A 13,260-nucleotide genomic window follows, 5' to 3' on the forward strand; every position below is an offset into this window, starting at 1 on the left:
TTGCTCATGTGATGCTGTGAGGCAGAGGGTCAATATAATGGAGACATAAAAAACCTGTATTCCTTCTTCTTCATTGCAATGAAGAGGACTGGAGCGAATTATCTAATGGAAGGTACAAATACTGAGAAAATACTGTGCAGCATTTATGAAGTGTCAGTACTTTGTGGCATTCTGTTTCACTAAAGGCCATGTGTGTGATGGTGCCCCTGTCACCACTGAGCAAACACTGTGGCACAAAATGCCTAGTTAAGGGTTACACAGCAATCAGTTCCAAAAGGGGATGAAACCCTAATATCCTGGTACAAGGGAATTTTCATGGGTCTGTACTTTGTTTGTTTGTTTGTTTGTTTACTTCTGCGGGGGAAAAGTCTGTTCTTCAGAGTCTCAAAATTCAGAATTAATACCTCTTCATTTCAGCATGTCACTCAGATTTTGCTGAGCCCAATCCCTCCAGCATCCAGTGTTTTTTACTTTGACTTTAAAAGAAGTAAAGCCCTGTAGTTACTTTTTACCCTTTCCTTGCATTCAGCTTTGATCACTATAATAATGTACGTTTCCACGCAATTAATATATTGATATGCATTCACAGATAAGCACATCTACTGTGTTTCTCAGAAAAAGGAGAACACCTGATGTAGAGAACATCAGGTGCAGAACTTGCAGGATTTAAAGCACAGACAAAGCTAATGGCTCAAATTGTAGCCTAACCTAACACTTCGTCAGCCACAGATTCCTCCCCCTTTTTTTTTTCTCCCTAAAACTTTTGCTGTTGCGTCACTGATAAATAACAGCCCTTTGCTCGGTAATAAATCCCTTCTGTATTTAAGGTTTTGCCTTCCTACCCATTAAAGCTCTCCTCGTCAGCATTACTTTTACTTTTCAGAAACAAATATTCAGTATTACAGGCTAGGAGTTCTTTTGTTTTCCCCCCCATGGATGCAAAACCCTGGGGGATTTACGTATCTACTTGATAGGCTCACACAATCTTAATCAGCCTATAATGGAGCTAATGGCTGTTTGTCATCCTTGGAGATATAAATTTCCTGGTGATGTCTACTGCAGTCAGTACATGAAGTATGCTCTGACTGCCAGCAAGGTCTAATAACCAGGAGAAGGGCAGCCAGCTTCATTAGCGAGCCCGAGACCGTGCCGGCTGCTTTTCTGGGGAACTGTGCTTTTTGAATGCCGAGAGGGAATAAAGGGAATAATGGACAATACCGGTAAGTGGAATAAAACAGATCCTCATTCCTAGTGCAGCTCCGGGGTTCGTCTGTATCCTCTCTCACTTGCTGCAGGAGATGTGTTTCTTTAGCCTCTGTGGCTTCTTTCTTTTAAATGTCCTTTATTAAAGCAAATCTTTATGTCTAAAATGTGACACACTTAAGTTGTTAACCCCTTAACAGTCTGATTTTTTTCTGCTCCGTTTCCTGGAAATGTGAACCTAAACTGTAATGTAGGATCTGCCTTTTTAAGGTATTCAGTGTTATTTTGGAAGCTATATGCAGGAAATGTGGCAGGAAGGGAAAATGTGTGTACTTCAGAAAGAAATATCTCTCACAGTTTGAAATAGGTGTGGATAGGTAACTAATAAAGCTAACAAAAAGTAGATAATATTTAGCTCCCATCTGTCTCATTTTAAGCTGGCTCTGTTTTCTCTGAATAATGCCTTACTCTCTTTCATGTTTGGTACATAAAATACTGAATATATTTGCACTTTTTATTTTCTTTGATCTTCCAACTTTAGATCATGCATTTTCATCCCAAATAATGCACTTCACCGTTTCTAAGGAGGAGCACACATCATTTACATTGGTGATGAAATACATTATTTGCATTCCCCTTTTGCATTACCTTGTATCATGAGGCAGAGAAAAAAGAGAGTTTTTTGGGACAGTTATTTTGCATGCTGCTTTAACTGCTGTGAAACTTGAATATGTCAAGACCTCACAAATTTATTGGAACTAATGCAATATATATTAGGAGTATCTGCAGTAGATTCAGTGCCCTTTGAAACCTGCTCAGCTCATCAGATTTGTCTAATGTTGACCTTAAAAGTGACAATTACCTCTACAGCATGTGTCAAAGATTTATGGTAGATTTCGGTGATTTTTGGGAGGTTGTGGGTGGTTTGGTTTGATTTTTTTTTTAAATAGTAGAAGTAAAACTCTTGCTTATGTCTGCCAAGCTGCCCAGGTCATTCTCAGCTCACATGTACCATTATAAACTTCTGTGACAAACAGATAAAAGGGTCTTGCTGCCTTAATTTCTATAAAGTCCAGGACCAAAAAAAAAAAAAATCTAGAATTTAAAATGTAACATCATGGAAAATTACACTGCCAGCATATAAAAAAAAACCTGGCATGGTCCTAGTAAAATGTTCATTTCTGGAAATAAATAAGATTAGCAATACTCTTTGCACTTGGTGCTTTGGCTAGCTTTTAGGGAGCCTTAACATAATAAATGATAATTACTTGTGTTTGATATTGCATGACGAGGCAGAATTTTCTGCTGGAGGAGAAGGATTCCTGCTCTCTGACACACAATATCTGTGGGCAAGAGATACCCTGGCAGGCAGAGCTACTAAAAAAAACCTGTAAAAACCTCCAGGTTTTTACACTCCTCACCATCAACAAATAACAGTAATGGGGACTTGATGGAGATACCACTTTAATCCAGCTATAAGAATCTGTTCTGGAATGAGTCATATTTATTTAAAGGCCAGTTTTGGGGGGATGAAGAGGGAAGCTAGTGTCTGAAAACCATAGAAACAGATTTTCCTTTTTTTTTTTTTTTTTTTTTTTTTTTTTGGTTGGTTGGGGTTTTTTGTTTAGTTTTTATGTTGTTTCTTGGTTTTTGTCCTAAGGAAGAATCCAATTTGGTTACTATCTGAAAAAAGTTAAAATAGGTAAGACTTGATGCCTGCACAACTTACCAGCTATTCTCAACACTTCTTACAACATTAGTTTGCTGAATAACTCCAGATATTATTTTTCTCATGTGGAAACAGTTACTGATGCTTTCCTTTTGTAGAAAACAACCTATATACCATTAAAATTGGTTAAAATAATCCTTTCAGACAATAACTAAAATCTAGTTGTTAAAAAAAAAAAAAGCCACGAACCAACCCAACAACAGATGAAACCAAGCCATATTGAAGACATCGTGGCAGGGTTTAAGGCTGTGATCCAGTTTCTCCCGTGGTTACCACTGATCTTCCTGCTGCCTGTGGTCAGCTTGCTCCAAATTCCCAGAGGGCTTCAGCCCCACGTGGGGTATGGACACCCTCCCTTCTCCAGGCAGCTCTTCTAAGAGTCCTGCCACTTCCATACTTTGGAAAGTATTGGGAAACAGTGTTGGGAAAAGGTTTTGCTAAATGCCTTTCCCCTGCCTTACAGAGGCAGAGGATTTGAGAGTGGTATTGGGAATACATCATTTCCAAAGAGCCCACAGGGCGCTGGGTTAACACAGCCAGGTCTGTAGAGGAATGTTGAGGGCTCATGATCCCTGACTGGGATGCCAGTGTGGGGATTGTGCAGCTGAATACCTCTGTATGTCTGTCCTGTCCCTCAGACATCTGGAGGGATGGGAGAGCACCTTTGAAAACCCTTGTGGTGTCATTGGGGCACCTATGAGATCACAGAGCAGCAGGATTATTTGCATGTCTAAGCCCAACTGCCTGATCAATTTGTTCTTCAGCAGTCTGCCAACTAAAATGTAAACACACTGATGTATATAAACTGGATACCTGCCCGAATTCTTCCTTGAGAGATGCTATTTCTGGCGATACAGAACTGCAGAATATTAGCAAAGCTGCGTGTTTTAGCTACTGAGTGTTAGAAATAACAATTTAGTATCAGTGTCAGTGAATCAGGCCTCTGTTATTAAACTCATCAAGCTGCTGAAGAGACTTTCAAAGTCAGACCATGGATAATTGTTGGGCAAAACTCCATCTTCTGCTCTGCATAACAGAAATATCTCTGTAATTCATCACTCTTCTCCTCTGCCATCATTAAAATTATTTTCTGGCCAAAACTGTCATTTAAAAAGATCGGTGTTGCTAATAAGTCACCTGCGTACATTTTTAGCTGCTATGGTTGATGCCATTTTGTGGGGTTTAGAAACAATGTGTTCATTTTAAAAGTCCTTTCCTTTAAGTGTTAGATTGCTCTTATTTTTATTCTGTGTACCGAGACAACTCCACATAATTGTTGTCTCGTGTGTTCTTTTAAAAGCCTTTCCTGGAATAACAATAAAATATTCATCCATCTGTGTAGGGCACAACAGGACAGTTCTAGTTGTGTTTTTTGCCTATTTTGGCATCAGCTGTTTGTGACAGGCTGTCTGCAGGTATCCAGCTGCAAGGCTGCCTGCTGATCTGGGCAGGGGAGGGTAGCCAGCAGCCTCCACTGCCAGGTCCTGGGCTCCAGCTTTGCTGCACACATCGACTTTGGGCAAACACATCAGGCCTGGGGACAGCAGTGATGTAACTCATCACTGATGAGTTACATCATTACAGTGATGTAACAGTGATGTAAAAACTCATTTTTAAAAAATAGGAAGGTTTGGAAATAACTTGTGGGGTAGAGCGGGGGGGGCAGGGAAGCAAGTATAAAACCAAGCAAGAAACTTGGAGTGGCAGGAAGAAAGAAGCTGTGGAAACAGAAGTGCTCCCAAGTGATGCATTTGGGGGAGGATTTCCTTTAAGGAGTGAGATCAGCAACATCCCTTCCCCCAGAGCTCCTAGTCAGCTGTGTCCTGCTCAGACAGGCATCTCACCTTAAAGCAGACAAGTCTTGTGCACCCATTCTTACCAAGAAGAATGCCAGTGTGAGGTGCCAAAAGCCTGGGGAGGAATCTCATGGGGGTGAATGACTCCGTGGTGAGATCCTGTGTCATGCATACCATACCAGCAGTGAACAAAACCAGGAGGCCTTGTTTCATGTTTCTTGGGGATTTATATGACTTCTTTGCACTTGAAATATTATTTTAGCAGTAATGAGCTAGCTGTGGTTAATTGTTACCCTGAATTATGTAGGTTCTGCAGCTGTGGCTGCAGGCTATGCCTTCAAGTAAAAAATGTGTTTTAAGGGGACTGGAGGTCTTCTCTGTTGTATAGGCCATCTCTGAGGAATATCCAGTAGCAACATCAAACTTTGTATTTGAACTATAGTGAGGTGAGAATTTAACTTTAAGCCTGAAATAATGTGGGATGGGAAGGATAGCAAGTGACCACTTTAGCCTTCTGCATGACATCATGTATTCACAGGAAGGGTAAGAGACACAGGAAACCATTTGTGGATGGAAATTCCCTTGCTTTTGAAGTAAGTAGTCATTTTTGTCTTTCCATAAGTCAAAAGGACCTATTTAGCACTCAGTAAGACTGCTGGGATTGAATGCTTGTTGAGGATTTGACCTTACAGACTCTTTGTTATGTCTTATCTGTTATTTTGAGGCAAACAGGTTTTCTGTTTCTAAAATACATATTTTAGAAAATATTTCTAAAATACAGAGGAGAAAGAAAAACAGGCAGAAGAACAAAACTGGGAGGAGGATTTCAGCTTATGACCCTGATTTCTCATCAATTCATAGTGTTCAAAAACCTCTGATGTAGCTGAGCTGATCTGTGTGCAGAACTAGGCTAGATAACAATCTCAGTGAGTTGTAAGGTTCATTTGTTGCCCATAAAGGGCTCTGAAATCCTTTGGCCACCTAAGGCTTAAGCTGTCTGAATTGTCCCTATGAATTAGGAAACCCATTAAACAAAACCACTTGCAATGGAGACGGCAGCAGTGTCACCACAGGTCTGTGAGCCCTTGAGACAATTCCCGACTCCAAAGGCAAAACCAGTCACATCCTTTGGCAGCTTCTGTTTTGATCTTTGATGGTGCCTTGTCCATATTCTCCCCAAGTGTGAAGGTGTTTTCAGAGGGGACAACAGTACCTCCTCTCTCTGTCCCACTCTTATGTAAATGGGGCTATCCATGCCATGTTGCTTTTATTGGTCCATTTGGCATGTTCTATAGATCACAAAATTGTCTGCTCATGAGCAATAAGATAAAAAGCAATAAGCAACTCCTTTATACTACATTGTGTATTCTAATTTGCCTCCTATTTTCACCCATGCCCCCGGCTGAAGTGAACACTAGTGTATCACAGGTCACTGTCTACCAGAAAGTTGAATTTCTTCTTGTTGTAATTTTAGAATACTATTCATGGCTTATTGCCCCTTTACCCAGGAGTTGGCATAGTGTGCTTATAAATCCATGACCTTGGAAAACATTTTTGTGAGGATTAAACTTCCTTGTGATGCTGCTGCTCCCTGTGTTAATTTCAAGTCTCTATACACACAGCACACAGAATGATTACATAGGAACTTGCACTAGAGGTAGCCAAACATCATGCAGCACCAAAATGATGGAGCACCTTCTAATGTGGAGATAGTCCACCCACCCTCCTTCAAAGGGTTTTCTTTAGCTAGAAATGCTGCGGTTCCACTGTGCTGACACACACTCATGATATTTTAAGCAATGATTCCAGTTGCTGCAGTGCTTCTTATGGAGAAGCAGCATGAACTCTAGCTGGTTTGGAGAGATGGTATAACACTGATTTTACTTACAAATAATTTGTGATTCTTTTTTTCTGGTAAAAGCTGGCAAGCATCAAACCATCTGGTTCTGAGCTCATGTCTTATGTTTACATCTGCTGGTTGTGTGGCATTTTTGGCCTGCTGCCTTTCAGACCTCTGTTCTGCACTCTGGATCATCACTGCCACCTATGGTGAAGAAGCAAGTGCTGTGCACAGACGTAGTAATCCAAGTTTGAGAGGCAGCACTTCTCCGTATGCTTCTAGCAAGGATGAAGCCAAAATTGCAGGAGCCAATTATTTTGACAGTACAAGAAATAAGTCCAGACAAGGAAAGGCTGTGTTAAGAGGCACTGGCACAAATCGTTCCAAGAAAACCAGCGTGTGTTACAGGGGCTTTGAACCCCAAAACTGAGGGGGCTGGAAGAGAGTGACAAGGGGGAAAGCAAGATTGCATGATCAAAGAGCTGGTGGCTGATAATAAGGACCTAGTCTGCTGCTGTTTCACCATCATTCATTGTCTCTAACAGTGAATCTTGCATGAAATGTGATACTTAATTGTGGGGTGACTTGCAGGGGTATTTCTATGGGCTCAAAAAGTAGACTGGATGGAATTTTACCAAAAAAATCCTCACTTTCTCTATTTTCCCCCTCCCTTTGTCTCACTATTTAAGCCTTTTTTATATTTTCACATAAAATGTTTACGAGACTTCTTCCTGAGGTATAATTGAAAACTGTAAGTAGCTTAGGACTATAAGAATACCCGGCAACCTTCTCCCAGCAGACAGCAGCAAATCCTGAATAAAACTGCTGAGTTTGTGTCTCATCATTCTTGCTGGCAAGTGGGGCCAGGGTGAGCATGAAGGTCCCCAGGCCAAAGCGAGTGTCCCCAACTGGTGCCCATGGAGAGGCAGGAGAAGACTGGGCAAATGGATTTGTTATCCTGCACCCACAGAGCTGTGTGTGCCTGACTCTGGGCACAGCTCCACATCAGAAGGGATGTCCCATTTGCTGCTGGGGATGCAGGAAGAAGGAAACAGCTGTTGTCATCTTATTGCAGAGGTTCCATACTGTTGTCTCCTTATCACAAATGTTTCGTACATTCTTGGTGTTTTCTCATGGTCAGCTCCTCAGAGCACTGACTCTTCTTCACAAAACAGCCAAGTGACTCCAATTCCATTCTCAACCAGCCACCCCACTCTTTTATAGCACTCTTCTCATTGGTTACAGCTGTGGACAGTTAAAAGTCAGGCCTATTCCTAATCTTCAATAATTGGCCCAGCCCCAGCTGCAACTCCTTAGGGGTAAGATTACTTTCTACACTATCTTTATTTTCTTATATTCTATCCCCCTACATAGCCACATCCATTTGAACAGATCTATCACCTTGACTGCAGATACTGAGAGACTGAGGCTGCTGGGGTTTGTATTGACACCTGTACAGAAGCATCCCCTCCAAGCACCCTGGGGGCAGTGGTACCAGCACAGGAACTTCTGCAAAGGAGACAAGAAGGGGTGACTTGTCTGCTTTCCTCCCAGAGGAGATATACTTAACCCAGGCTTGTCAGCAATGAGGTATTGAGTTGCTGGAAATATATGAGTCAAATAGTGGACCTGAGTGAAGAATTTGGTCCCTCTTAACATCTAATTTTCAAAGAAAGCAAAAGTCCAGGAGAAAATGAATTGGCCAGGACCAAATGTTTGCTCAATTTTCTCCACAGCACTTTTTCTGTAATGTAGCTACCAGAGATTGCTTATTTTACAACTTATTGTATGCGAAATTCCCTTTAAATGTATTTCTGAAAAGCAACAGAATATTTCATGATAAAGTCAACCCTATGTCTCTGTAGAGAGGCAGGCACAGTGGGAGACCATCCCAGAAACAATTTTTTCACCCATGGCTTGACCATTGCTAGAGGGCATGCACAATGTAGTTCCAACAGAAATATGACAGCAGCTGGTATTTCCACAGGAGACAAAGTTGTGATCGATTCATCCCAGCTCCAGCTCCTGCTGACTCACAAGTCCCTTCTGTCTTTCTCACTGGGACTTGAGTGAGTCCAAAAAACAAGGGGTATTTCATTATGGAGGCTTGCCTGGTAACCATGTGGAGAGATGAACTGAAAATATGGCGATCTCAGGCATAAAATTTGTGCTTCTGGGAGCTGTTTATTGACATTTAAATCATAGTTCAGCAAGACTTTGTTACAGCCCTACTGTCAGGGAAAATGGTTTGTTGATGGAAGAAGCCTATGGAGCTCATGACTGTGATTTTATCACAAAAACAGGCTATATATTTTAGCTGCTTTTTTTGTAGCTGCAGTTGTTGTATGTCTCCTTTTTCTTCTCTTTTCTGATTCTGTTTTTATTGTTTAATATTATTAAAATAACTAACATAACACATTATTCTGGTTTAATTTCAAGTGAAATTTGGCAACTTCTACTGGTGAGATAAGGTTTAATTGCTTTTGGCATTTTAAAAAGAAATGCAAATGACAAAGATATTAAACTGACAAATTATGACAGCTCACATAACACTTTTTACAATGTTTTTTTTCCATTGCATTTTTAATACCCAGAATAGTCAGCCTTAATACTACCATATTTACAATAAATCATTATTCTAATGGAGACATTTTGCTTTGTCAGGCAATACACAATCAGCAGTTTTCAATAAAGAATCTGAAAACTGTTCAACATTAATTCTGTGACACAAACTCATAAAAGCCAGACAATTTATAAATGGGGCCAATATGCTGCCCTTAAATTGGGATATTAAGGAATAATTAGAGCACAGTAAGGGCAGGTTGCCAAACGTAACTTTCAAATCCCCCAGTTTGTGTCACTTAGCACAGTGATTGTAATGTATTATGTGCCTTCTGTAAGGCACAAACATGCATTTCCTACAAAACAGCTTAAGGCACCCATGAGAAGTTGAAGTAGCTGTTTACTTTGGCATGAGGGGCTTCAAGAGGCATAAAGCACCACAGAATTTAGGAACAACGATGGCTTTGGGGTTAAAAGGGAAATGGGAAGCCATGGTAGAATTTGCTTTTCTCAGTGTTTCTGCAAAACTCAGCAATGGGGTGTTTTGTTTGTTTCTTCTCTCTTTTGGTACCCTGCAAAGGCCGTGTCTGCTCTGGGTGACAGGAGGTCCTTGAGGCAGCTCTGAGCCCGTTGGTGTGGCGTGGTGTGGTGTGGTGCCAGCAGACATTAATGTGAGCCCCTAAAGAGCACAGCCACATCAGCACTGGGGGCTGGACCCCGACTGGTGATCCAGCTGGGGTGAGGTGGGATGCAGGGTCTTACACCTGCACAGCATCCCGCTCAGGACACAGCTGTTCTAGCTCTAGGTCTAGCTCTAGTTCTAATTCTAGTTCCAGTTCTAGTGCTAGTTCTAGTTCCAGTTCCAGTTGAGGATCTTTCACCACTGTGCTGTTAACTGATGCAGACAGGCCTCAGAGCCTACCCCTGCCCATGGTTTTGGAGGTGCTATTCACCCTGATGAATTACCTGTCTAATTTAGAAACTTTGGGAAGGTTACACAGTGACATGTGAGAGTATCTAAGCAGTTCCTGAAGTTAGATAGTCTAGGTAGTGGGAAAGAAATACTTTTTTTTAACCTACAAGTGGGAGGTTCTAGGGCAAAAGTAAATGTGATGAAGTCTTGAGCAAGATTTTGAGGTCCCTGAAGATGAACAATTTACTATGCAACATCTGAGGGTGACAGGCAGTGCATTATATTATTATATTGTCCCCAAAATAATGTAATATCCATCAATGTTCCTTGTTTTAGCTGTGGATGTTGTCACACCGAGACAATTCTTTAACTCAAGCACTAGAGGAGATGCAGCAACTCCACACAAAGCTCTTCATTTTCACACAAGTTTCTGTCATGTTTGCAAACCCTCAGGTTCTCTGAGTGTTGTGTAGATTCTCTTATCTGTGTCTCAGGAAGCCTGAGTGCAAGGAAGAGCAGGGGGGTACAAACTGGCAAATTTGGGGCACTGCTCAGCACCATTGGAGTCCTGTTTTGAGTTGTTGGAGGAGAAAGAGTAGAGCCAGTGCTATTTCCCAGGATGTTATCTTCTCCCAGGGAGGAATAAGAAGGATGATTGTGGGGTCCCCTTCCTCTCCCAGGTGGTGGCCTGCCTCCTGCTTTACTCTGCACTGCAGGTGAAGAAGCTAGCGATATGCTACTGAAGCCAAGGGGGCAGTTTGTGCAGCTATGGTTTAAGAACACTTTTCTGAGGGCAGTGTTTCTCCACTGCACTAGTAATGTTGTGTGGGCATCAGTGAAGCCTTGAAGTCTGCTTCTCCCTACAGTCCCATTGCCTGTTGTGACAGAAATGCAGTTAGCTGCTTTGTGGAATGGCTTGCAAATTTGGGGACAAGATTGCCCTAAGTTCCCTCATCACTGCTTGCAACCACAGCTAGACTTCTTTGGGTTTTTTTTAAACGAAATTTTAAATTCTGAGGGCAAATTCAGTTTTTTCGCCCTGGTAGAGCAGACAGCTCTAGCAGTGTTGGAGTTTGTGTACATCTTTGAGGTGCAGATAGGGTGTGCATCCATTTCAAAGGAGCACTCTCAGGGTGAGCAAGGTGAAGGCAGGAGTCAAAATCCTTCCCAGATCAGCATTTAACTACACTTTAGGGTCATTATTGCCTCTTGCCATGATCTCCTTTTCCTCTGCTCTGCCTTTAAGCTTTTCCCCCAGGGCAATAAGTGCAGCCTCATGCATTTGATCAGACTGCTAATGGAGAAGGGTGTTGCCACCGCGGCAGCTGATAAGTGCTTGCCTGAAAAAGCACCACAAATAAACTTCTCAGCACAGGGTGGATGGAGTTGTGTGACCTCAGGCTTTCCTTTGCTCTGCTTCTGGCACACCACACCAGTCTTTTACACATTTGCCTTTTACAGCTTCTCAGGAAAGCACCCAAGTGCCCACAGGATGCAAAAGTGGTGCTTCCCACAGCAAAGAACCTATTGTCTGCTACTCTGTTGGATTGGTCCCCATAGCTACTGTGGTCCCCTTCACTTTCACATTTTCATGCTGATCTGCATGCTCTGTGTGAATCTGCATGATTTAGGTTTTCTTTTTTATTTTGTTTTTTTATTTTTTCCTTCTCCCCATTTTCACAGTCATAGTGTATTACAGGCAGAATAAAAAAGGAAAAAAAAAAGTATTTTGAAGATATTAGTAGCTTGGCAACCATGAAGCTTTCTCGTGGCTTTGCAGAGGAATTTGGAGTGCTTATGCTCTGTACTTCCCTTTATCTTGCTCTGCACTCTGCACAAGAGCTCCAGTTCTGCAACTGATGCCATGAAAGTAGGTTGCTGTGCTCAAATCCAGGGTTTTTCTGAGTCTTCTGAGTCAGTTCAGTGTATGCATTGCTGATTTAGACTGCTGCCAACAGGGATCACCCACTGGCTGTCTCATACTATTTGGAGGGGGGAGTAGGGGAGATATTAGCTTGGTTTCTAGGAACAGAAACAAAATTGTAAGACGACACTTACCTGTATCAAACTTGGCTTTTTCTCAGCCAAGGGAAAAAGCAAAGAAAATTTTCACATGCTCCATGATTTGCCTGCTTGCCAACTCCCTGGTCACATTGTCTCGATCCAAATGTGAGAAATTAGAGATTCTTTACACAGGTATGAAAGGACTTCCCACAGCTGAGAAGTGGCCCCTAACCTATTTCAGCTTTTGTCCTGTCAAAGGTGACTAGTCCAAGACATTTACCATTCTTAAGCATATGAACATTTCCACTTTGCTCCCAATATTTTCCTCCTATTTCATGGTACTAAATCAAATTCCATTATGTGTTCATTTATAGAACAAGCTGTGTTCTCATGATATTTATGGATGGCTGCACCACGTGCTCTATGCAGGTCAAGAGACATTGCAAACACAAAGGAACAAAGATGACTCCCAAGCACACCAATGCACTCCTCAGCGTGTGCAGGACTGACTTGCATGGGTGAAGCCCCTGCCTGGACCCTGTGGAGAGTTTGCAGTGCTTGGAGGCTCTCAGAGAGGGAATGGGTGCATCTTTCCTGTGTGTATGGGAGGGGTGTGAGTATGGCAGGGAGGCAGGGAGCTCCCAGCCTGCTGCACTGTGTCAGTCTGTAGCAGTGGTGAGTAGGGACAGTGCTGCAAAAGAGCTGCAAACAGCTGTCCACACGAAGGCACAGAGCTGACATTCACTTTGTAGCCCTGAGATGGAGCTGGCACGCTTTCTGGCCTTGTGTTTGAGGTCTGGGGAGCCAATGAGTGGCCTGGGCTCAGGAACATTCTGAAGTTAACCAGGTAAGGTTGACAATGTGTCCCCTTGGTCTCCCTTGTGAGAGAACTGCATGCTCTTGAAGAAATTATTATAAATTTGGCTTGCAACAATTTTTAAAGAGAGTAAATGAGGTAGACTTACAAGCATTAGTTAGTGAGCTTGACATCAGTCCCAGGCAAAAATGTGAAACAGATGATACAGAGACTGAGCCAGAAAGAATTAAGAGATTGAACACAAATAATTTCAATTAACACGGGTTGGAGGAAAAACAAGTTTGAGGGAAATATTTCATACATCTATCTTGCTGCATGAGAAGATGCTTGCCTCAGTTCTGATTTGTAGAACCTAAAATGATGCAAAACCTATACACTATGTATCAAATGGGTTCT

General features: G+C 42.1%; 1 protein-coding gene across 1 annotated transcript in view; it reads left to right on the plus strand.

Moving 5' to 3' along the window:
- Positions 1-841: 841 nt before the first annotated feature.
- Positions 842-13,260, plus strand: part of PHACTR2 (phosphatase and actin regulator 2) — a 103,719-nt gene continuing 91,300 nt past the window's right edge. The window contains exon 1 of the mRNA XM_058021552.1: positions 842-1,220. Within this exon, the coding sequence (XP_057877535.1) occupies positions 1,208-1,220 (13 nt within the window). The 5' untranslated portion in view covers positions 842-1,207. The remainder of the gene's footprint in view (positions 1,221-13,260) is intronic.

The sequence above is a fragment of the Melospiza georgiana genome, chromosome 3 (assembly GCF_028018845.1).
Source record: "Melospiza georgiana isolate bMelGeo1 chromosome 3, bMelGeo1.pri, whole genome shotgun sequence".
In the NCBI taxonomy this organism is placed as follows: Eukaryota; Metazoa; Chordata; class Aves; order Passeriformes; family Passerellidae; genus Melospiza; species Melospiza georgiana.